The sequence below is a fragment of the Pyxicephalus adspersus genome, chromosome 4, assembly GCF_032062135.1.
Source record: "Pyxicephalus adspersus chromosome 4, UCB_Pads_2.0, whole genome shotgun sequence".
Lineage (NCBI taxonomy): Eukaryota > Metazoa > Chordata > Amphibia > Anura > Pyxicephalidae > Pyxicephalus > Pyxicephalus adspersus.
This window is the reverse complement of record NC_092861.1, coordinates 25,167,211-25,191,850: the sequence shown is the minus strand read 5'-3', so window position 1 is coordinate 25,191,850 and position 24,640 is coordinate 25,167,211. Positions and strand designations below refer to the sequence as shown.

At 37.0% G+C, this 24,640-nt stretch overlaps 1 protein-coding gene across 1 annotated transcript in view; it reads right to left on the bottom strand.

The window, feature by feature from the left end:
* PXDN (peroxidasin) overlaps positions 1–24,640 on the bottom strand; it is a 77,755-nt gene that overhangs the window by 19,784 nt on the left and 33,331 nt on the right. Inside the window, exons 2-10 of the mRNA XM_072410092.1 lie at positions 22,645–22,716; positions 20,985–21,056; positions 12,102–12,173; positions 9,882–9,886; positions 6,420–6,537; positions 5,222–5,391; positions 4,512–4,784; positions 2,770–2,886; positions 1,461–1,619 (exon numbers count right to left, since the gene is read on the bottom strand). Of these exons, the coding sequence (XP_072266193.1) occupies positions 1,461–1,619; positions 2,770–2,886; positions 4,512–4,784; positions 5,222–5,391; positions 6,420–6,537; positions 9,882–9,886; positions 12,102–12,173; positions 20,985–21,056; positions 22,645–22,716 (1,058 nt within the window). The remainder of the gene's footprint in view (positions 1–1,460; positions 1,620–2,769; positions 2,887–4,511; positions 4,785–5,221; positions 5,392–6,419; positions 6,538–9,881; positions 9,887–12,101; positions 12,174–20,984; positions 21,057–22,644; positions 22,717–24,640) is intronic.

Below are 24,640 nucleotides of genomic sequence, written 5' to 3'. Positions count from 1 at the left end.
ATCCATGGAAGGATGCTCCTGCCATAGACAGTTATGAAGTGTTGGCTGGGGAGTGATGTCGGAGAAGTATAATGGTACTTTAAACAGCCTTTAAAACAACTACATTCTTAGGATCCAAATATACAATGTTGAAGAAGCAAGGAAGGAAAGGACCAACCTTTAACCTTTACAATGAATATTTGCACAAAAAAATCATTCAGAATTTTGCATGTTTTTAGGTGAAAATTATAGGCAGGAAACACTGTATGTGTACACTTTGGTTTCCAATTTATCTTGTTGGCATCATTCAAATCACTTTTTGAGAGCCAAAAGGTATTAACCCCCCTAGCGTTATTCCCCTAGCGGGGTGGATTTTACATGCTAAAAGCAGTAATCCCTAGCCATACTCGGGGGTTGTTAAAAACATAAAAAACCCCACTTACCTTGTTTTGTTGGTGTCCCCCGGTGTCCTGCTGGTCCCTACAGGTCCTCGAGACACGTCTTTTTCCTTTCGATCTTTCAGACGTTTTCCGGGGTTTCCCAGTGACGTTGGTGCGGGAGGAACGGCAGGAAATTAAAATAATTTTGTATTGGATTCAATACAAAAAAGCTGTATTAAGTCCAAAACAAAGAAATCATTATATATAATATATATTATATATATTATACATGCTACTGTACAGTTATATTACAGGTTTCTTTTTTTTTATTTAAAGTTTATTAATAAATTTATTAAATGCTGGACATATTTTGGTGAGTTATGCCTAAGAATTATAGGCCTACAATGTAAAATAAATTACCATGCATAAAAATGTAACGCTTTTTGCGTGGAATTACAGACAGAATTAGAATGCTGGAGGGGTTAGGGTGATGCCCCTATTTATTAAGATGATTTGGGGTCATCTTAATAAATGGTGCTGCTCATCTCAGCACTTAGGATGTTCCCAGCAGCAGAGGAAAGGGGTCTGTAATGCTCTAAGATCCAAAAGCAACCAAGAACTTGGGACCTAAATTAATTTTACTATGCAAACGTAATTTGTTCAGTTATATTTAGAAACTTTCTTGTTTTACTTTTTTCATGTGCCTTTCCCTAACATGTTAATGTTATACGGGACAGCTGACCGCAACCTTCTTAGAGAAGAAACACAGAAAAAAGAAGCCCAATTTATGTTCAGTACCATGCACACATAAATCAGAGGAATCTGCTGACACTGATTTTTATGATGTAAAGTTATAATAGTGTGCAGAAATATGAAAATGTTTAATATATATCAATGTTCATACATTGACAATCTTATTTTTTATTCTCGTTATTTCTTTCTTAATTATCCTGAGAAAATAATGTTAAGTTTCACTAGACCTCAGATGATTACAGAGAGCTGGTTGTATGCCAACAGGACACGCAGTTTGCGATCTCATTCCTATTCAACAATCCATGGAGAGAAGCTTGAGCAGGACGCGGGGTACACGAGGACTCTTACCTCTGCCTTGTACAGACAATTGTGCTGCGGAGCTCTTAGATCCAACAATGTTTACAGCTTGACACTCGTACTGGCCCTGGTCATGCAGCGCTACACGAAGGATCCTCAGTGTCCCAGAAGACAAGACCTGATGTCTTCTGTCAACAGACAGAGGGTTTCCTGTGAAGGAACAAATTTATTACCCAATAAACACAGAAAACATGAGCAAATAAACAGCTCCAAGTCATTTATTTGATATTAACCTCAGAGGGATTAGGCTTGAATGGGAATAAGAGAAAGAACATGATACAGTTATAATCCCCAGTACATTCTGTAAAAATCAGAGGTTAATTCTCAGCAAACAGAAAGCTGTTTCTGATTATAACTGTTACTGATAGCTAGGATAATAGAATTATTAAAGTTAGGCAAGAGAAGTAAAAGAGTTTGAAAAAAGAATGGAATGGATTTATAGCTTTTTAACCCAGTGATGTAATCATTAATAAAATGTTAAATGCATTCTGAAATGCAGCTAGTACCCTGCTTCCCCTATGATAAGGTACTGTCTTATATTTTTTGAAATGCCAAAATATGCCCTAGGTCTTATTTTCAGGGAGATGTCTTGTTTTTCCATGAAGAAGACTACAGTACACATTTATTGTGGAAAATCACTCATGATCACTCATGTGCCATTCATTGTCCCCTTCTGATCACTCTGTGCCATTCATTTCGTTTTAGATACCGTTGACCTACATCAAAATGGGATTGTACATTCTCCCTTATCTCAGCTAAGGAACACTATCAATGGAAATGCATTATTGAGGTACCCAAAATAACTATCAATGAGTGACAACCTTTGCTAGTGGACATATCATCCATAATGGAGTTTTACATTTTATTTTTTGAAAAAGACACTGCATGAACCGGTCACATGTATTAGCCTATGCCAAGCAGTCACACAGTAGCTGTGTGTAGTTCTGTGCAGTGAAAACCCAGTCTTCTCTTTCTAAGGACTATCACAGACTTTAACTGAAAGGTTAAATAAGGCACAATAAGTTTGTGATGTCTGGGATTTAGCACACATGCATAATCCCCTTCTTAATCCTCTTTTGATAACTTACTGCTGTGTTTAAAATAAAAAAAACACAGGAAAAGCCTCAAGGCAGTCATAACGCTTTTAATCTAAAAAGCGTTGTACAGTCTTGGCCTAAGTAAAGGGTCTCACTGTTGTTAAGCTGTTTGTGGCTTCCTGATGAGGGGAGTGCAGGGAAAATTACCTTCTTGGATGATGTGCTATTGAGTTGCACTTAAAATACAGCATGAAGCTCCTTACCTTCTTTGGTCCAAGCAATTACTGGCTGTGGGTTTCCTTGAGCCTCACAATGGAAATCCACATTATGCCCTTCATACACATTCCGGTCTTGTGGAACAATGGTGAACTGAGGAACAGCTGAAAAGACAAACAAAAAATATAATGTGAAAACCTTTCTTACTGTTTTGCTCATTTTCTTCTACAAGAAAATTTTAGGCATCAGAATAAAGATGAATATTGTAAAATATCTGCACCTAAAACCTTCTCTTCTCAACATTTTAAAACAAAATTATGGGAATAACAAAAATTGCCCCTCTAAAATCAGATCACACAATCCTGCTGTTTTACCTCTAGTTTTTAAAAATTACAGCTTGAAATAAGGGGTCATGGATGGCGCTCCTTATAAAAACATTTCATGTAGATACATGCCACTGGGAGAACTTTGCAAAGATAATAAAGCAACCCACAAGAAAAACTGTTCTGATACTTGACATGTAATATTCTCCCTATTTCCCATGTGGAAGCTTCAATGCCATTACATGGGCATGGGGAGGACACGTTGTGCTAATTTATAGAAGGGGGTAAATAAAACTGCTGTCCCAAAGACACAAAAGAAAGTTCAAGGAAATGTTCAAGTTTCAAAATGAGGGGCATTCCAGTTCCTGGAACAAAGACCTATTGAAGATTTCCCCTCATTCCTTGTTCTGGTGACCAAACATTTTGGATTCTTATCACTTTCTTTCGCAATGACAAATTTTTTATGTGTATTGCCCCTTTAGGAAATAAAAAAAATCTGATGTTTATTGCGGCACCACCTCCCCCAAAAATATGCCAATATTAGGTTTAAATGCAGTCTCCATATTCCAAATATCCTGACTTGGACTGAAAGTTAATTAGTATTGTCACATTATCATAGTACTTAGAGGTGCCCCCAGCAGAGAGATTGTTGATCTTCTACTATGGATGAGATCCAGCTGGCTGGTGTGGGAGTCTGTTTAAGCAGAAATATTTATGGTGGATGGATATTGATGGAAACAAGACTGCAGATGGGTCAGCCAGATGACCAGGGACCCAAGACCTTGCAGCTGCTAAACACCATATGTTCACACTCTGAATAATGTGTGTGCTTATATATATATATATATATATATTTATATTCATTCAAGGACCCCTTACATACATTGCAAATACATTCCTTATGTGGGTTGGAGAAAGTAATTTCATATTCGCATGCATACATCTGCAAATGTGTGCATTGTTACACTTGAGGATAGCCAAAAAGCAAATAAAGCTAACTTTGCTTCTTACAATCACAGGATGGAGAAGTGATAAATGCAAAGTCACTAATCGGAAACCATGCTCTTACAAGACTTTCTTGAATTAAAACTTTACTTAGCTTGAATTAAAACTTTACTTATTAAAAGCTAACCTCATTCTGAAAATGCTGGTGACTTGAAGGACATGCTGACCCATTGGCGTAAATTCTTGGAGGTCAGGCTTACCCACATTGGCTATAATTGAGAAAATGTGAACGAAGGCCGCCCCTATATTATCTCAGGAGAAGTTTTCTGAAGTGGCACTTTATTTTAATATTTAACAGTTATATAAACAGTTTAACAGTTTAATATTTAACAGTTTCAAAGAGTACTTTGAAATATACATAATCTCAAAAACTGTTGTTGCATTATGCATTATAAATTTAACAAAACAGATTTATTCATTTACAGAAAATTACTGATCACACTGTCTGTGTCTATACATACCTTGGACTATAATGAAAGCCGTAGAGTGAATAGTGTCTACAGAGTTTGTGGCAAAACATGTGTACTGTCCGCTGTCCTCCTGGTTCACATCCTGGATATACAGTCCTCCAGAGGGGGTGATGTTAATACGAGGGTCACTTGGCAGTGGGGTCCTGTCTGCTCGGGTCCATGTGATCCTTGGTTGTGGCTGGCCCGCTGCACTACATTCCAGGGTGATGCTTTCACCAACCAATACTTCTGTGTTCTGTGGCTGAATCACAAAACTGGGCCTGGCTTTTTCAGAAAAAGACAAAACACACTTTTACAAAGGATTACAGTTTTTCACATATGTGGTCAATCACATGTATGTAGAATTCAGTTTTAAATAAGGGCTGAACCACACCTTTTAATTATGTTGAAGGCAATATGCCTAGCTGGCACTCCCTGCAAGAGCCTACTCCAACCCCAGTTTACTCCAGAAACAAGTGCTTGATGAGAGTCAAACTGGTGTGCTCTGGTCCTAAATGAAAAAGCAATTCCTTAAGGGTATGACAAGGACTGCCATAGCTCAGAACAACCTCACTTCCATCAATTTTCACAGTGCCTTTCAAAGCTCCATTTCATTGTCTCCTAACTAAACTGCTGGTTCATTCTGATAATGTAAAAAACTGGAGTAAAATAAGTAATCAAATTCGGGTATTAGCAGAAGTTACATGGCAAATTAAACTTACTTGGTGTTCCATAATAACGAAGAGTGACCTCATGAGTCTTCACCTCTCCAGCAATATTTTTTGCCATACATTGGTAGATTCCTTGGTCACCTTCTTGGGTATTTTGGATCATCAATGTGCCATCTTCTAGAAGATTCAGTCGGGCATCTTCTTTCATGCTCAGTTCATTCCTACACAGATATAGCCCAAAAATAATTACTGTGGGTGGAAGAGCATGAATTACAATATTTCAGTAACAAATGGATACCGTGGGGACCGGTATAAAGGGGGATTCTAGACAGTAAAAAACATTTTGCTGGGGGATTTTTTCACATTTCTTTGCAAAGCAAAGAAGTCTGCACCTAGGTACCATTGTCATGCTATTTGCACAGTTTGTTGGACCAACAGTTGGGGCTGACAAGTCTAAAAAATGGTATTGTTGCCCCATAACTCGAGAATTCACCTGCAGGTAGAGAAAAAACCAGCGACTGTAGTATTTGATTCAGAAATACCTGGAAACCGCAAGACAGGATGAAGAGGCCAAAAGATGAGGAGTTACCCCATGTTTGCAATTCACAAAGCAGAAATTATTTTAAAATAGTCCTTAAAGTGTTTTAATGGGGATATGTGTGTGTAAACCTAATGACAAAAATGTAATAGAAAAGTTTTGACTTCTGTCACAGAGCGCTCGCACCCAATTATGCTGTGCTTAGTGTTTTGCATGAGTGAGTACTCTGTAGAAGAAAACCTTTTCATAGAAATGTTGCCTAGTCACTTCCCTAACAATGCTGACACAGTGCCACTTAAATGGCAATGTTGTCACACCTTCTTTAGCTGCTAAGGTATGCATAGTAGTAATGCTCAGCTGCTGCAACTAAAGACAGTAGTAAGTGGGAGTGCCAAGGAATTTCAGCAATGCGTTTCTGGTCAAAAATTAGTTTGGAAACTGCATTTTGGGTTGGGAAAGCAGCTCCTGTTATATTTCAGTGTACTGTATTTGTATTGCTATAGCTCCTGTTAAACTTCAATTTTTAGTTCAAAAAATATTGTCACAGTCTGTAAAGGTGTACAAGGAGTAAAAGACGACAGGGAATTTTTGGAAACTGTGGCAGAAGAGAAGTGACCATATATGACCGGTATAACACACAGAAGAATGTTTCTAAAGAGACATATCACTTGGCAACAACTCTGCCATGTTTTCTTGTTTTTGTTAACATACTTGTTTCGGAGCCAGATGATCTCCGGCTTGGGGTTGCCTTCAGCTCGACAAGTGAAGTACACAGTGTTCCCAAAGGTGACATCCACATCTTGAGGCTCTGATGTAATCCTTGGCCGCTCTGCAAAATAGAAGTCATTTTAGGTCTAGTCTAATATAAAAAGCCATTTCCAAGGAAAGAATGTAACAGGTCACAGCAGAAATATATTTCCTTAATGGACAGAATACAAACTCTCTGGTTCTGCTTGATGACCACTTTGTGCCATGCAGAATGCTCAAACAAACGTAGCTAGTGATACTCACAGCAGAAAAGTTTATGGTAAAAACAAACACCCAGTCACTAATCAATGACAAGCATATGTCATATGCTATACATCCTATACCTATACATTCTCACTGTAGTGTATTTTAAGCAAACAGCTGTATATTGGAGCTGTTGTATCACATGTCCCTTCTGCAAAAAGTAATCAATCTGCTTATAGTTTTTACTACATAGGTATAGTTCTGCTTCAAATGCTTCAACATATTTTTATGAGACGCTGTTATATTTTAAGAAACAGTTGTTGGTTTAGCTCTTTCCAGAGCCTGGACAGTAAAATAAATACACACATCTGCCTGGAATTCAGGGGCAATATGCATTTCCATGCTATTGTTGATGTGCATTCCCAGGTGCTTTTATTGATTTGGTAGGCCTGTCGCCATATGCTTTTGACATAATGGCATGAACATAGCTTTACATATTTGTTAGGTAAAGTGCCCACAGGTTTTAAGAAACTCTTCAATCAGAAATAGCAACAAATGTTAACTTGGTGTTTTTAGAAATACCATATTAGATTCCACTAAACAGTCTTCATATACATTTATTCACATGCCCTGAGACAACACATCTGTTAGGCTTTACGCCGAAGATCGGACGTAAAGCCTAACAGGAGCCAACGGACATGCATCAAGTATATAGTTATAAGTCATAAAATTATCAAGAGCATATTCTTGTTCTAAGCCAACACAAAGCCAGAGACCCGATGGGGGTAAGAATGAAGTGAGTGTTTAGTACATAGTAAGTCCACTTGCTGTATGTATATCCCACTCCTTAGCATGTTCCACATTTTATTTGTCAGTGGTTTAATGTTTTAACTCATTGGAATATGTGTGTGATATATATATATATATATATACACACACACACACACACACATACATACACACAATATACTGTACATGTATTAAAGTTCAAGTTAAGTCTCAGCTTTTTATTCCCTCTACAGACCTGTACTGCCAAGAGTTATCATCAATTTCTGCTTGGAATTGCTTTCAAAATGTCTTTCTTTTACTAGAAATGTACTTTATGTCCAACCACTTCTGCTCTCAGAACTAGAAACATGTTAAGGATCAGATTATGCGAGAAAGTGTTTTTATACCAAAACTACCCGTATCCGATGCCAGGTTTCCATCAGTGAAAAACTATTTACTGCAAGTACGTTTTGGGTTGAGGACATTTGATCTAGACATTTCTTACCTATGAATGATAGGCATGCAACAATTTTATTTATTAATGTTACTAATTTAGTAAGGTGAAAATGTTAACTAAAATACTAGCAAGAAGGAAAGCCCTACCAGATGGTGTCAGTAAGCTGCAGTGTGAGCACTAAAGTAAAAAGAAAAGAGAGGTTAAAATACACAGATTGTGTTAATGACAATTCCACAGCAAATAACCCAAATTATTGAGCCTGATATATTATTTAACAATGTATAGTACATGTATCCACAGTTTTCCTTTAATTCTGTTTCTACAGCCTAATTATCTTCCCCACTTACATTCCAAATCTCCCCCTGACATATTCCTAAATGTTAACACCACAGTTATTCGGCCCTCCCCTCAGGCACATTGTCTTGGTGTCATCTTTGATTCTGCCCTCTCATTTACCCTCCATATTCAGAACATTTCCAGGTCCTGTCACTTTCACCTATGCAACATCTCCAAAATCCGCCTCTACCTGTCCCCAGGGACCAACAAACCTCTTGTACATGCTCTTATCATCTCCCGTCTGGACTACTGTAACATCCTCCTCTCTGGTATTCCACTAACCCGACTCTCTCCTCTACAACCTATTATGAATGCTGCACCCAGACTCATCCATCCTTCCCTCCGCTCCTCTTCTGCTGCATCTCTTTGTAGTTCTCTTCATTTTCCTCCATTTCACCTTAGAATCAAATTCAAGCTCCTGTGCTTTGCCTTCAAATCCCTCCACAGTGCTTGTCCCACTTACCTTTCTGACCTGATAGTAAAATACTCCTCTAGTTGCTCTCTTTGCTCCTCCAATGGCCTACTAATGACTTCCTCACTCATAACCTCATCACATGCACAGCTCCAAGACTTTTCTAGAGCTGCTCCAACTCTCTGCAATGGTCTTTCTTGTTCTATTCGACTTGCTCCTAAATTCTGCTCATTTAAAAGAGCGCTCAAAAAACATTTTTTCAAACTTCCATCTTCTTCTGTCCTTTGAAACCCTCACTACTTCCCACCACTTCATATTTCCCCTCCTATTGTGTGTTAATTCCCCACCTACTAGATTGTAAGCTCTTCAGGGCAGGGTCCTCTCCTCCTCTTGTGTCACTGTATTTGTCTTTTGAAATCCCTATTTATTGTACAGTGCTGCGTAATATGTTGGCGCTATATAAACCTTGTTTAATATTATTAAAAATAATACATAAAAGTGCCAAACATGCATTTACACTGAATCATTAGCATGTAATAGACTATTAGCACAAATGAAAATGGTTTAATAAAAGATAAGTATTGGTATTCTACAGAACAATTGATGTTAGAATGATTGCATGCTACAACACATGGCAGGGTAAAACACCAAAATATCTACTTTTACTAGCGGAGATACACATTCATGTTTTCTTGCATAGTGCAGGCACAAATAGCCATACAAAGCACACCGTATTGTGAGCTAAAATTAAAACCAACAGGGTTCATGCATTAAAGTGAAACAAATTTGGAAGGAAATATCGCTAAGTAGCAGTTATGAAAACAAGGGATCCGTAGTCTTCAAGAAGAATATTAGTCCCTGTGGAACTCCTTGGACTATACGTCCAGCCTGCACATGGGGCCTCAACTTTCACCCAATATTACACCCTCCCCTCCTGGTATAGACACTATAGACAATATCCATAGTAAAGGCACTACAAAACACTATAGGCAGAGTTTTACGATCCCATGCCAAAACTTGAAAGGGCAAAAGAAGCTCTGGCATTTACCAACTAAATGGCAAAGCAAGAGTTTGAAGAGGAAGTGCATCCTCATCCTCCTTTGTAAAGAGTTGAGGCCCTGTGTACATGAACAGGGGAGACAGGAACAAGCAGGGACCATGATGCTACCAGTCCTTTCAAATTGGGGCAACATCAGAGCAAACAGGTTTGAGTTAACATTGAGTTAACACACTCCCTACTAAAACTTACCTTTTCTGTAGCAAAAATCATCTAATAAAGATCAAGTGTATGATACTCATATATTAACCAAATTATATTTAGGACTTTTCTACAAGGTTAAGATTGGTCACAATTTTAGAAATAAAAGCTCAAAGCCACTCAAATCTAATATAATCTGTCTCAAACACAGCAATGAGGTTTCCTAAATATTTGGTTCTACCTTCTCCCACAAAACAAAACAAACTGTTGCTTAATTGCAATTAATTGCAATTTTTTAAACCTAAATCATCAGTTCACAAAAATAAAAAACAATTAGTCACCAAGTTAAAATGTAAAATGGAAACACTTTAGAGGTTTCCTCAAAGTTTGGCAAATTCAATAAATCAATACGGAACACAATACTCTACATGCAATATGTAGTGTGTTCTCATCAGGGCAACCTAGCAGAAAGCTGAATTTAAATCCACTGCTGGCACCCAGCGCTTTGCCATAATCTTCAGGCAACTTTATCTTGGTTCAGTTTTTTTTTGTCAACTTCATTGGCCCGGTCAGAATGATGCAACCCCAGTAAATTGGCATTGGCAAAGGGGATGTGCAGCCACTTTTTAAATTCATTTACAGTGGGTATAGGCTAGGACTTTTATTGATATTTTTCTGTTCCCTTTACCCCAATTGGCAAGCGTATAATTCATGTTCTTCATTTTAACTTGTAAGTAAAGTAACAGATAGACTTTTGATTGGGATTTAGCCAAAAGGTAATCTGGATCATGATTTTCCTGCAAATACAAATTTATTACAATCCAGAGCTAAGAGGAAGGTCAAAAATAATAAGGATAAAAGTTACCTTATGACTGTGTTATGACTGTTTCATCCCTGCTCCACGTAATTCAGAGATCAGCAGAATTATTTCTTATGAGGTTTAAAGTTCATCCAAGTGCCAAAACATAGACTTAGATGTAGATTCCATACATTCATAAAAAAATCACACTCAGTTTTATATGGAAAGAACTTACAGCAGTAATCCCCCCAAAAATGTGAAGATTCTGAGAATTTATGTGACCAGCCCACAATAAAATGATGGTGGGAGGAAGCATTTTTAGTCAACACAGCAAACTGCTATTAAATTGCTCACTTTTAATACTGTAAAATGAAAAGTATTAAAAAGTAAGGCATGATATAGATAAATGACAACTCTGTGATTTGCCCACATATTTTTTTCAGCGACGATATCTGCAACTATAAGGGATATAAGTGGATTCAGGGGACAGACAAAATGCACAAGTGAATGTTTTATGAGAGTATACCTTTAAATTAACAGAGAATCTTAAAGCATTGCATTAATTAGGTAATCTGTATGTTCTAAATTATTTGTAAAATACACACAAAACGATAACACGAACGCACCAGTAAGACACAAGACAAACAGATCACAAGATTTGCAGAGCATACCCACGTCATACCAAACGTTGACCTCTATGACCAGTTAAGATACCTTCAGCAGAGACCACTGCATTCAAAGTCCCTTTGGTAATGTTACACATCCATTCATCTATAACAATGCTGTATCATTATAGCTTAATGGATGGATTTAGCACCATGGAACATGAACAAAATGGCTTATAGGGTTGTGGGTGCATTTTTATATGTCACTGCCAAAGAAATCTTTGACAGGTAGGAAGTTTGAATTTTAAGAGAACACAAGAGAAAACTGTTTGCACTCGAGGGTGTGGAAGGCAGGGATGCAATTTTTAATATGGGCATTTCTGACAAATTCTCTGAAGACTTCAAGCTCTGATTTTCTCAGCATACAAAGTTCTATTGGGAATTCGTCTTATACACAGACCGGGTGTATTCAGCATAAAATTGTAAAAAGGCATGCTGGAGCAAAATAGAGCAATTTTAGGGGTGTGAAACCAATTATTATATTGCTTTCTTACGGAATCGTCCAATAAAGTAATTGGGAAATCCATATTTTATAAATCATACAGTAGTGTATAGTAGCTACAAAAAGGGCCTAGAAGAGCCCAATCACTGTCACAGCATGGGAGATCTACAACCCATAGTGGTGGAAACATCAGAACTTTGAGAAAACGAGAGCACGGAGTTTAAAACAAAATGCACCACTGCCTTCCTTGCTGCACTCCCTTCGATGGAAAACAAATATGTGGAGAAAGGGGCAAATAGATTTTTTTTTCTTGATGACCAAATTAATAAAAAAAGTCATGCAAAATAATGCAATGTGACACTTACAGTTGTTCTAGAGAGGCAAGTCCTTTAAAAGCTTGCCTGTCAATGGATTGGATTTCATTCTTGTACAGATAGCTGAAACAAGAAACAATCATGAAGGATTAGTGTACACACATGAAAAGCAACAAACACGTATGAATGGCAATGAACATGAATGAGTAGCAGCAGTAAGTGTGGCGTGTTAAAGTGTACCAGCTCCTTAAAAACTTTTTATTCAATTTTTCGGGGATCACAAACTAGTTCTCAAGATAACACATTACACGTGAATTTCATCTCTGGGATCCTGATGTGTGAAGGTAACCGGTACAGTTTAAAAAGACACAAGATACTTTGTAAGAACATTTACAATACTTTTGTAAAATACAACATAAAACATACACCCAAACATACAGAATACTTTTTTTCTTGCACCATAAGTGGTGGTAAATAACCATTTCAGTATTCGATTCAGAAGACTTTATAATCAAGTTTCCAAGTTTTTCTGCGAAGGTTGCTATTTATCCAGCCTATGGTATAGCTAGTAGAAGTCTGTACGATTCAAATGTTAAAACATGTTTTGTATCGCTACATGACAGTATGAATGTACTAAGGTTATCTGTGTGGGTGTGAGGTATTACTGTTCTCACCAGAAGCGTGAGGAGAAACTGTAGGCAGGTGGTCAAAAAGTGGACATGACAAGTTTAGTGCTCCCAGTTAATGTTGCCTTAGGAATCCACTAACTCTTAAAATTCTGTCTGCTTTCCAACACCCCCATATACTTTGTTCCAACTTTAAAATGCCTATCCCCTTAGTATGTATAATTCTTTCATTGTTTTTGTGGTATACCCCAACTGTCCAGTGCCATTGTATTGTAACCCAAAAACAGCCAGGCCCTTACTGAATAGTTCTAGGTAGTGCACCCAGCTAAATAGGCTGGGGAGAACACTGGGTATGTTCCTGACTCTTATTATAATTAGGAAAGCAATCCCGGACAAGCAGTAAAATGTCTTCTGCATTGAAGAACAAGTTTAATTTGAATGTGACCAATAACTGCCAACTATAAGTGGACAAAAACATAAACATATAGAATTTAAAGAACCCATGTAGAGTAGACAAGACATTTATATCATAAAGGAAAAAGGATCGGGAATTTGGACTATTTTATTTCAAATTAGGAAAAAGTCCTGTCTACACTTGATACCCCCATATTAAATAAACTCTGATCATATTACATTTGGCCACTGGTAATCAGATTTGGAAGACTGTGAAATAATTTACAGCAATACAACAAACAGCAGTTGAGTATGTTACAGCTAACATTCTTCTATATTTAACCTTTGTGGTATGAAAAACAATATACCAAAACAGAGCCCCAAAAGTAGCTTACAACCCACAAAATTATGAAGCTCTGCTATCAGTCACCACTAGGTTCACTAAAAAGCTGGAAGAGAACATGTTATAAGAATAACAACAGGTAGATGAAAGGACAATCGGTCTGAAGATCAGCTTCAGGGACAACCTCAAATACAAAGCTAAAAGGAGGGAACAGATGTAAATCATTTACATGTATAATATGCACAATTACTTAAGACCAAAGATTAGACTTTCTCAGGGTAAATCAAGTAAGGTTGGCTTAGCTAACAGCTACATTCTTAAGCACTGTTTTTGGAGACATAATAATTTTCATGTATTTGTATCACATTTAAAACAATACGACCAGACAGGTTTTAATATGCTGTGGGGAAATTATACATCATCACACTAAAGCATCTAAAAAGACAGTCTCATTGCCCAGAGAATGAAAACATTTACCATTTTTAGCTCCAGTAAAAAGGTGAAAAAAGAGCTCTCAATAAAGAAGCTCACACAACATGTGAACATAGCCGCAGGTCACATACTTCTGGTTTTGTTGAGAGATCCATGAATAAGCAAGTTATGAGCTCACATTCAGATGAATGCTCAGAACTGGAAGATGAGAACCAGTGTGAAATCCCAGCATCACTGTCATCCCAGTGACATGAACAGAGGTCAGGATCCCAGCACATTAAATCTTTTTTATGAGCATAGACTTCTAAAGTTAAAGACAATAAAAATTAATGTCATCATATCCAACTTTGGCTTAGCTAAGACTCGCAGAGATGACAAAAAAAAAAAAAAGCAGTACGAATAGAGAGCATACACAAAAGCAATACATAGGTCCCAACTATTAAAGGCACATAGAAATAAATTCAATAATTCCACTCAAGAATATTGTAAAATGATTGACAAGGGATAAAATTTCACTGATTAACGTCAGAAAATTCTTGCATGTTGTAACAAGCCGTTCTAACACTTGAAAGTGAAATCATTTTCTCCTAAACTAACCTTTACATAGCAAGGCTGTTGCAAGCACAGATGTATTTGGGTACAACATGCCACATTGTAAAGTGAGTATAGAACAAAGTTATTCTGTAATGAGAAGACAACATCTGGAGGATCATCAATGCTACAGGTAAGGCCAAGTGACGACAAGCTGGGAAAGTTGTACAGAGTCTCAAACCTAACACCGAATATGTTATTTGCTTTCTAGAAGTCAATACCCAGTTAGACTGCAAAAACTAATCCCTGCCATCTAAAATTATGAGAGGGGTGTGATTCAACATTGGTAAGATGTTCAAGAACTGTAAGGTCTGCTAAACCAGTGTATAAGGTGTACCAAGTGTTAGATTTGTTGCCCAGTTTTTACCTCTCTGACTTATTGCCCAGCATCAGTAAAATCATATCTCTTCTCATATTCTTCCTAACATGCCTATATTAATTTGAGCATGTAATACACCTGGTCAACCAGTTACACAAGCCAGAACACATAAGCAATTAAAAAAGCATCTGCTGATGTCTTATTTGCATTATCTTACCATGTGGCACCTCCACAAATACAACATGAGCACAACATAAACAAGTCACATTATTCATACTAGGTATCCCTGCCAGCTGCAGGACAGCAAGATGCAGCAAAAGAATTCAGGCACAATGAGTATAAGGGGGTTGCATGATCGCGCTTTGCAGAAACACTGCCATGCATGGGCAAGGTGAGAGAGTGAGTTTTAAAGTTTATTAAAAATGGGTTTACCTGCCTGATACAGCAACCCTGGAATAGATCTTGTCTAGGATTGAAAACATTAGCCAAATAATAGAAAATGAGTTTGAAGAAATCCATTCTAGGTTTGCTGGATTACAAACAACAACAACAACAACAACAACTATAGCCTTTTTTTACTGTAATTTGTTTTATATCAGTAGCCATGCAACAACAAAATGTGATTTCTATTTATGTATAGTTCTATAAATGTATTGTCAAATAAATATAATCCAAATATTCAGTTTCTGTTGGTGGGATTTTATATGAAATCAGAAAGATAATAAACCACCAAAATTACAAAAAGCACACAGGCAGATATTTAACCTAGACCACACAGGTAATTGACTTGGATGCACGTTTGACAAATTGACTAGGTACAATAGAAAAGTTTAACGTTGTTTTAGAGAAAAAGACATTATTTCCAACTAAAAATCTACAAAAAGACCTTAGCAGTCTGTACAGTGTGTAATGTTAGTATATGACATGTTGTAACAAGGCAGGTGCCGGAGGGCCCACCAACCTGAAAGCAACCACAGAACCCAATGTGTAAGTGTCAGCGCATGTCAAACAATTTATCATATTTTTTTTGCAGAAAATGTCCTTTTCATCAAGAAAAAAAAGTGTCTTGGTCCCTTAAGGTGCAGATTCCACTCTAAAAATGCACTAGGTCAAGGCTGAGCTGTGTTTCTGAAATTTCCACATATAGCTAACTTCTTAAAGAAGTGTTTGTGTTTATATAACATATAACCTCTAAACCAAACTGTATTGCTGTGTTGTTTTTACACCTGGGTCCTTCATTTAATTCCTGTTCATTTGTACAGCCACTGTGCAGTCCAAATGTTTAGACATTCTCGCACACCTACCGCTGGTTCTTAGCCAGAGGTCTTGCTGGACATTCCATGAAAGCCATGCGTGGGAAGCCTATTTAAACATTTGGGAGTAACCTAAGCAAAGACAGCAAAATATCTGTTCCCAAGCTCTTGTTTTCATGACTTCTTTTGTATGGAATTCCATTGACGACCCTTCCCTGTCAGCCCTGAACTTTTGCCTTTTTGGCCATGACCTTATTTGACAATTATGTACCACATTTCCTTTCTGTCTGCTTTCATCTGGTACCACATTGAGAGTAAAAGAGGGACACAACCTTGGAGTGGTTTGTAACATTGCCCATCAACCCACCTGGGGTATACTGGTGGCCATACGGCCATGTTTCTTCCCTTAACATTGTTCTAAGTAAAACAATATGTTATTAGCTGCAAAAAAACACATTAAATAATATTAGCACAAACTAAATAAAAGATCATAAATCTAGTGTTCCGTATTCAAAACCATTCATTTGTGATCTTTACCATACAATGTTCCAGTGTTGAGGCCCATGATTTATTTCAATAACTTTGTTTGTATTGGCAACAACAAAAAAGTCACACACTTGTAGAATCCTCTTTTTTTCTTCAAATAACTTTACTGGGCTGTACGACTCATTTGGCATTACAATTTACTACAAGATCCTGGCCCCTGTTCCTAGAATGCTAGAGTTTCTATTGGGGTGAAATAGGTGAAAGGAAAACTCTTGGAAATCTCTGACAGGGAAAATGGACCCAAGTCTAGTGGTTTGGTGTGCTGCAGAATGTATCAAGAAAACCAATGAGGTTAACTAAAGAACTATTCAGCAGATGTGCAGATTTTTTGTATTGTACCCAAGGGAGTATACAGACCCAGTTAGCCAATAGACATTTTTTTTACATTTTTGAAACCTTGTATAGCACAGATTCATGGCTATATAGAACAGCAAAATCCTAAAACGTATTTAATAACCTACAATCAGATAGTGGTTATTATACATAATAACATTTGCTTTATTGAGAAACTTGAAACCTTTTTAAAAGGCAAATCAAACAAACGTTAATTAAAAACATTCATTACATGTGAGATACTCCTATTGTGACTTTCCCTTAAGGGGATAAGTCCAACTCTTTCTACGTATTTCGCTGACCTAGTTCTCTTCCTCAGGAAACAAGGAGATCTACAATTACAAGATATGCATAATTACTTCTAAATACCATTTGTTTTTCCTCATTTACAAAGTGTTCATATTATTCAATACCGTTATCATCAATATCCAGATGGATGTACCTGGTGTAAACAGACATGCAACCCTTCTCACACAGATTGGTCCCTTACCAATCACATATCGCATATCTTGTAATTGTAGATCTCCTTGTTCCCTGAGGAAGCGAACTAGATCCGCGAAATACGTAGAAAAAGAGTTGGTCCTCTTCCCTTAAGGGCAAATCCCAATAGGAGTATTTCACATGTATTGAATGTTTTTATTTATGTTTAATTTGCCTTTTAAAAATGTTTTAAGTTACTCAATAAAGCAAATTTTATTATATGTGATAAACAATATTTGGATGATTGTTGGTTTCAAAAGTGATTCACCAGAAGATGTGTTTTTGCAATATGTAACAGGGAAGTGGCCATGAAAATTACTACAGGTTGGGTTGGTTAAAGATAGAGCAATCCTCTAAAATTTGGAGTGAAATGGAAAAGACTATCAGTAGGCTTATGTTCCATCACTATTCAATCACTAGCTGGGGGCACCCTTGACCAAATTATATGGCTTTAAATGTTGTGGAGAAAAGTGAGGTCATTGACTTGATTATTTTGTCTTGAAGACACTATCACCAGATGATTGTACAGAATTACAAATCTTTTAGCAGGTAAAACAGTTCCCAGATACAGATCAAAGTCGCTTTGACAGTTCACAGTTCAGTGTTAAAAGATAAACAAAGCAAGATAAAAGGCCTGCTTGCCTGCACAAGTCTTCCATTAGTTACTGTTGTTTACCATGTACCATGGCAGCCCAACATCAGCAGCTGGAGACATCTCCATAAAATAGCAGTCAAAACAAGGCTAAAAGGAAACCTACAAACATCTCTGAATAATAGATAGAAGTGCATTTTTTAAAACATTTAAATGGAATGACATAATTTTTGTAAGTGGAGAGGTTAAAGTGGAATTAAACACACCTCTCCCCAGTCTATTACCGACATCTTAACCTAGTCCTCTTCTGGGTTCGAGTCTTTAGACATCTTGCTTGGCCAGGCTGGAGTAACATAACTCCCACACATATGCACTGGAGCATGTGCAGCACAGTGTACATTCAACAAAAGTTGTGAACAGGCAGGCAAGTTTGTTTTATTGAATAAGGGTCATACCATGTCCCAACTGCAATCTGTCTTGCAATTTTTTGTTTCTTAGATTTACATCAACTTTTACTACTCCTGTATACTACATGAGTGTCTGGGGAAACAAATGAACAGCAATGCCACCCCATTCTTTCCAATAATAACCTGTTTCAGGGGGCGCTTAAATATGGTTAACCGGAAAGGTTCCCACCAGTCTAATCTTAGTGAAATAAACATTACTTTAAAAAAGATCTAATAGTAAAAAAGTTACAATTTAAACAAGGCAATCTTGAGCTTTTGATATAATCATATCACATTTTATTACGGTATGTCCTTCAGAGATTAAGACACTTGTCTGATAAATGCAGTTATTGTCTGAAGTTAACCGACCGGTTGTACTTTAATGGAGTGGGAACAGAAGACACACTTCCTGCCTGCTATCCTTCGCTTCCATAGAATGCTCCACAAGGTCTATATCAAGTCTGTGGTTGATTCCAACTCTGGCTCTATTCCATCAAAAGCCATAGGGACAGCAGCTGCAAATAAAGAGGCTTGAACACATCTCCCTAAAACATGGCAAGCATTCTAATTCTACTACTTCCTTTACTTGGAAAAGAGAACATTGAAATAAAAAGCAGATTAGCAGAAATCTGTTACATTTCCAACAAGGATCAGAGAGGTTTTATTACTCAAATGGAAAATAATTACTGAAAACCTAAAACACAAAGTTGGTGTTTATAAAAGAGCAAAAAAAATGGCTAGAGAAATAGTTTAAAACTGTGCTCGCTGCAGATTTCTTGCTTTTAAAGTGTACCTGTCTAGTACATATTGCAGAGATAACGGGTAGAATTCCTCGAAAAGACACTATGATTTCCCAAAGAAACTGGGTGCAGGTGGTGGCTCAGCTTGTAAGTGCTGTTACTGACATAATGCCAGCTAAGTTAAAAAGTTAATTATAAGGGTACATACATTTATGAGGTTTGAAGACGTTAAATAAACATTTTTTTTGAATGAACCTAAAATTATAAGATGGCATCATGCAGTCCTATTTATTATACATGCCTATGGAGTTCTTTATACCAGGGGAAAAACTAGGAAACAGACAAGACAAGAATATTTATTATATTGGCACAAGACAGCTTCTGTCTAATTACAGCTGTGTTGGATATTTGGGAGGGAGGATGCATCAATCAACATGCAAACTAGAAGTGAATTTGTTTTCCCTCACGAGACAAAATGATGTGATGCCTTATGAACAACATTTTGACAAAATTCTTCCACAATCTGGGAACACTTAGAAACAGGACATCTGGAAGAGTTAGGATGTCACAATATCTAAAAGAACAAAAAGTATTCCAACTGGCCCTCCCTCTGTTACTCTCTAGTAATCATAGTCAGGACTATGTTTTACTAGGAGCCGAACTCTAACTTAGACAAAACAAGTGCAAAAAGAACCCTAGAAAGCAAATCAAAAGCTGGCCTTTATAAGAATTTACAGAGAGGTGAGAAAAAAGCCTTAATGTTCAAAACAACTCTTCTGTATATTATGTACAAAGCAATAGGAAATACAAATCAGAATGACAATTTCTTAACAGTTAATTGCTACCACCTGTTAACCGCATAAACAAAACGGTCAACAGCCAATATCCTTGACCCTGTGGAGCAAACTAAATAATCAGGGGATTAGGACAACATCCTGCGAGCTGGATGGTTTGTCATTATGTCCTTATCACTGACATGTTATACATATGCCCGGGATTTTCCAGCAATCCAGAATAAACTGGCATCCAACAAGACAATTCATGCTTGGGTAGAACTATTTCAGCAAAGGCAAAAGGAAATTTTGCAATGTGCATAGGCATCAAAGCCAAATTCATTCCAGGCAGTGGCCTCAAGTGATTAATTGGAGTATGGCTTTCCAATAGAATAAATTGGGCTGTGATGTGCGTGGATGGTATCAACTGGATTTTTTCAAAAGAAAGGCTATACAATGCAGATCACTGGATAAGCGCTGAAGGTAAGTATAACACCCAGTGGGCAAAACTTTTACAAAACTTTTTGAAAATGATTCAAGAGGTTAAGTAAATGAAAAAGCTCACCAAACTGCAAAAGTACTCACGTAATCTAAAAAATAGTTAAACATTTCAAAATAGAACATACTAAAAATGAAACAAAAGCAACCTGCTAAAGCTTAACAAAAGTAGAGTTGTAAATAACTCTTAACCTCAAAATCCAATACACTGGAAAAATACAGCAAAGAAGGACACAGTAAGAGCTTTTCAATCAGCAGATAACAGGAGCTTTGCTGTTTGAAGTGTTATAGGTCAGAATGGGGAGTGTTGGACCTATGCAGAGGTCTGGTACAAAACTAAGTCTTATATAAGCAATTATCATAGCTCTCTTGTATATATGTTACCAAAGCATATATATAAGCAAAGTAGTAAAACAATTACATAAATTGATATACTTATTTTAGTTGACTACTTTTAATCGCATGTATCCAAAATACTGTATATAGGGTAAATTCATGTCTTTGTGACAAGTACAGCAGCAAGCACCACCCAAAGCAATAAAAGAAACAAATGAAAAATGGCCACTTACAGATACTTGAGGTTTTCTAAATCTTGAAATGCTCCACTGGGTAGCCTCTTGATTTGGTTGTTGTTTAGAAGCCTACAAAAACAAAATAAAAAAAACAATAACTAAAAGCAAATTACCTTTGTTTGCATTAAACCATGTCAGTACCAAGCTATGTCAAAACTCTATTCCCTACCAATTATTAATAGGTAAGCAAACCTGTTTCTCTAATAAAACACATATAGATTATTCTTTGCTGTGAAGTATGTGTTACATAAACATTTTTCTTTACTTTTTTATCAATTGTGAGTGGTTAAGAAAAGATTGTACTTGTTTCCTGTAATGTATATAAACACAATACCTAAATATTCTTTAGGCCCAATACAGTACTAAGGTGGCCTTTTTTGTTTTTTCATCATGGTTGTAATATAGATTTATATTGAGAAAATCAATGGCAAGCAACTCCGACAGCCTTGAATTGGTTCTCCAGAAAGATTTGCAGGGGTCCAAAGACAGAAGCCCACCCATATGCTAAAGTGACTCATTCCTGCTAAAAGTGGAAATCCACTTGAAACCATTACCACTACATAACCTGACCCTAACCTGGACTTGAAACCAAACAAATTCTTCAAAAACTAATGTTTCCATCAAGCCTAGAACAAACTTTAAGAAAAGATATCACACAGCAAGCCTGAAATCCACTTTCCAGGAATAAGATCCAGAAATAATGCTGGCCCATCTCTGATAAGCAGTGTTTACATATCATAGCCACGAGTGAGATTTATTTTAGCTTGAGAATGAAGGAGTGAATAGGGAGGAAAATCTGTTGGCAAACCAATTCTTCTCTTTCAGAAAGGAACTTTAATGTTGGGAGGATTTGGAGATCTGCTTACTAGGCAGGAAAAAAGACTAGATATATTTTATTTCATAAATGGCTGTTACTTAGTCGTAAGCCGCCTCTACAGCACACATGATGTAAATGTATAGAGCGAATGTGTTATGTTTCATGTTTTCCCCTAAGGGCTTTTTAAGTTAGGAGATCCATGACATGAGTTTATCAACGTTTAGCAAGTTGAGCTCTGATTTGTTAAACGTCCTTACTTCTGAAAATACCTTTAGGTGGAACATAATTTCTCCCTGCAGTATGCACATTCCACTGGGGGTTGGGAAAAAAAAATAGTACAGTTTGCAAAAAAAAAATGTAAGAAACATTTCTGGTGAAAACTAAAGTAAAGCCACCCAGTAAAACGAGATGCTATATACTTGCTATATGCTATAAATTTATATTTTTTTTGATGACCTGTATGTTAATATTCTGCTGCTTGGTCCATCTGTGGTCATTAAATGTCTCAGATGCCTCCAAATGTGCCGAGTATGTGATCCCTGGTCATTTCTCCCTCCTGCTCTTACTTTACATAGTGAGGTATAAGCCACTGGAGTGAATGGTTGCGTTCCTCCACCACCACTATAAGTGATTTAAGTATTAGGCGGTATAACATAAGCTGGGAAACATTTTTTCATTTACTATACAGCTGTTAAAAAATGCCATAAAAATAATATATTTGCGTTTTAATTACCTGGGTGATAAAGTATCTTTACCAGATATGCTAAAGAAACCAAAACATTGCCTAAAAAAAAAAAAAACAAAAAACAAAAAAAACCTTACAAATAAAAGTAAACTTACAGAGTGTTGAGATTCTTCAGATGCTTAAATGCACCAGGCTGAATTTCCTTGATTCGATTAAACCGCAGATCTCTGCAAAACATGAGAAGACATGAGACATGAGAATCTGCACTTCTAAAAATATGTATAAAGTAAATAATTGGACTATTGAACCCAGTACAGTTAGAAGGCTAAAAACAATGGTGAATGATAAAATAGAAACATTTATAAAGCACAGAAGGTGGCTTTTAAAATATATCAATGATAAATCATGCACTGTCATTTACAAACACAGGCACTTGAAAGATTAACCTGCAGAGAATGTTTGGTAAATGTCAGACATATTGTTTTTTAAATTTTCTCCATAGTGTCATTATAGCATGGAATGTGAATGAAAGATTTTGCAACAGTTCTCTGATCACTAAAGTGCATTTCTTATGTTTAGTTTTACCTACCCAACAATCAGCATGCCTACACTTCTAAAGAATGACATTTATAAAAACTCTGCACACTGCATAGATGATATTTCAATGTTATACAATTTATAGCAGGTCTAAACTCTAACTTGGCCAGAATTGGTGTATCAGACAATTGTTTTTTTTTTTAAAGAAAATACAGTTTTGATCTTTTTTGCACCTCAGTACACCTGATCTATCAAAGACTGGCAGCCAATCAAGCACAGTAAACTCCACCTGAGAAATGTCTGCCAAAGTGACAACATGGAAACAATTGTCAACCTATTCTAACTCTTGTCCTTAAGTTGGCCTTGCTAGCTGCTCAGCCTTTCACCCTGCAGTGCTGTATCTAACGAACCAGCATCTGCAGGTTTGATAGCAGGTGGCAATGAAATTGTACCTCTCACGGTCGTCATCATTTATTCTTCATGGAGCTGCCGTGGGTGGAAGCTACCTGCAATGGTTCAGTGGCACGAGGAAGCGGTAACTGCCACCTACTTGCCAGCCTACAGCTGGAAGAACAAATCTTTATAAAAGGAAGCAATTTGGGCCAACAGTGGAATGATAGAAGGGTTTAGCAACAATCTAAGGGTCAGAAGAAATTTCTATTGCATAAAGAAGTTTTTCCAACTCTTATCAGGTCCTTGTGGCTTTAAACACATTTATTTATGCAAATGGGTCACCATTTATCATTCTCATCAACACATGATTCCATGTTAAGATGCGAATTCTGAAAATGCCACATTTCAAAATAAAGAAAAATACATGCTAAGCTTCAACAATACAGAAAAATCCTTGTGTTTGAGCAAGCGTTTGGGTACAGCCAGGATTTTGTGTTGGCCTTTCTCCCGTCTCCGTCCCTCAGTTGCCAACCCCATTTGCTAGTAGGCGCCAGGAGGCTAGATTCAATTGTATCCTAAACCTGGACAGCAGCCGGCTTGTGAGAGAAACTTGTGCATTTAGGGCGAGTCATTCAGATTCCTAAGCAGCTCTTTGATTTGAATGCATAATTCTCACAAACTGCACCTCCAGGCTTACCACAAAGGCTGCTAGAGCACATAATGATAGGAAATTTCAGAGGGAAGCATGCTAATTGCATTATCTTGTAAGAAGACATGTCTATCTCATCTTTTAAAGAGTTACATTCTTTCTGACCCAACACAACACAACCAATAATTGCACAGTAATTACTATAGCTTTCCCATCATTATAAATGATGTCTGTATATACAGTGTATGTGATCAAAGGATAAGGTCAATGACACGAAAAAAATTGTTTTATCAAGAAAACCACTGCAGTACTCAGTTCATTAAAATATATAAACTATCATAAGCGTTTGTATAGAATTATATCATTTTATGACTGGCATTCACGGTAATTTTTAGAAAAACTGTTACCATTTGGTGTGATGCTTTGTTAGAAACTTTGAATATTAATTTATAAATTGCTGGAGAATGCTTAAAGCGGGTTTATGCAACATATGGTCCAGAGGTCAGAATGCAGAAACCAATCCAGCCAGAAGTTCTGCTTGGCCAGCAAGACGTCTTCCCAATATCTCTTCT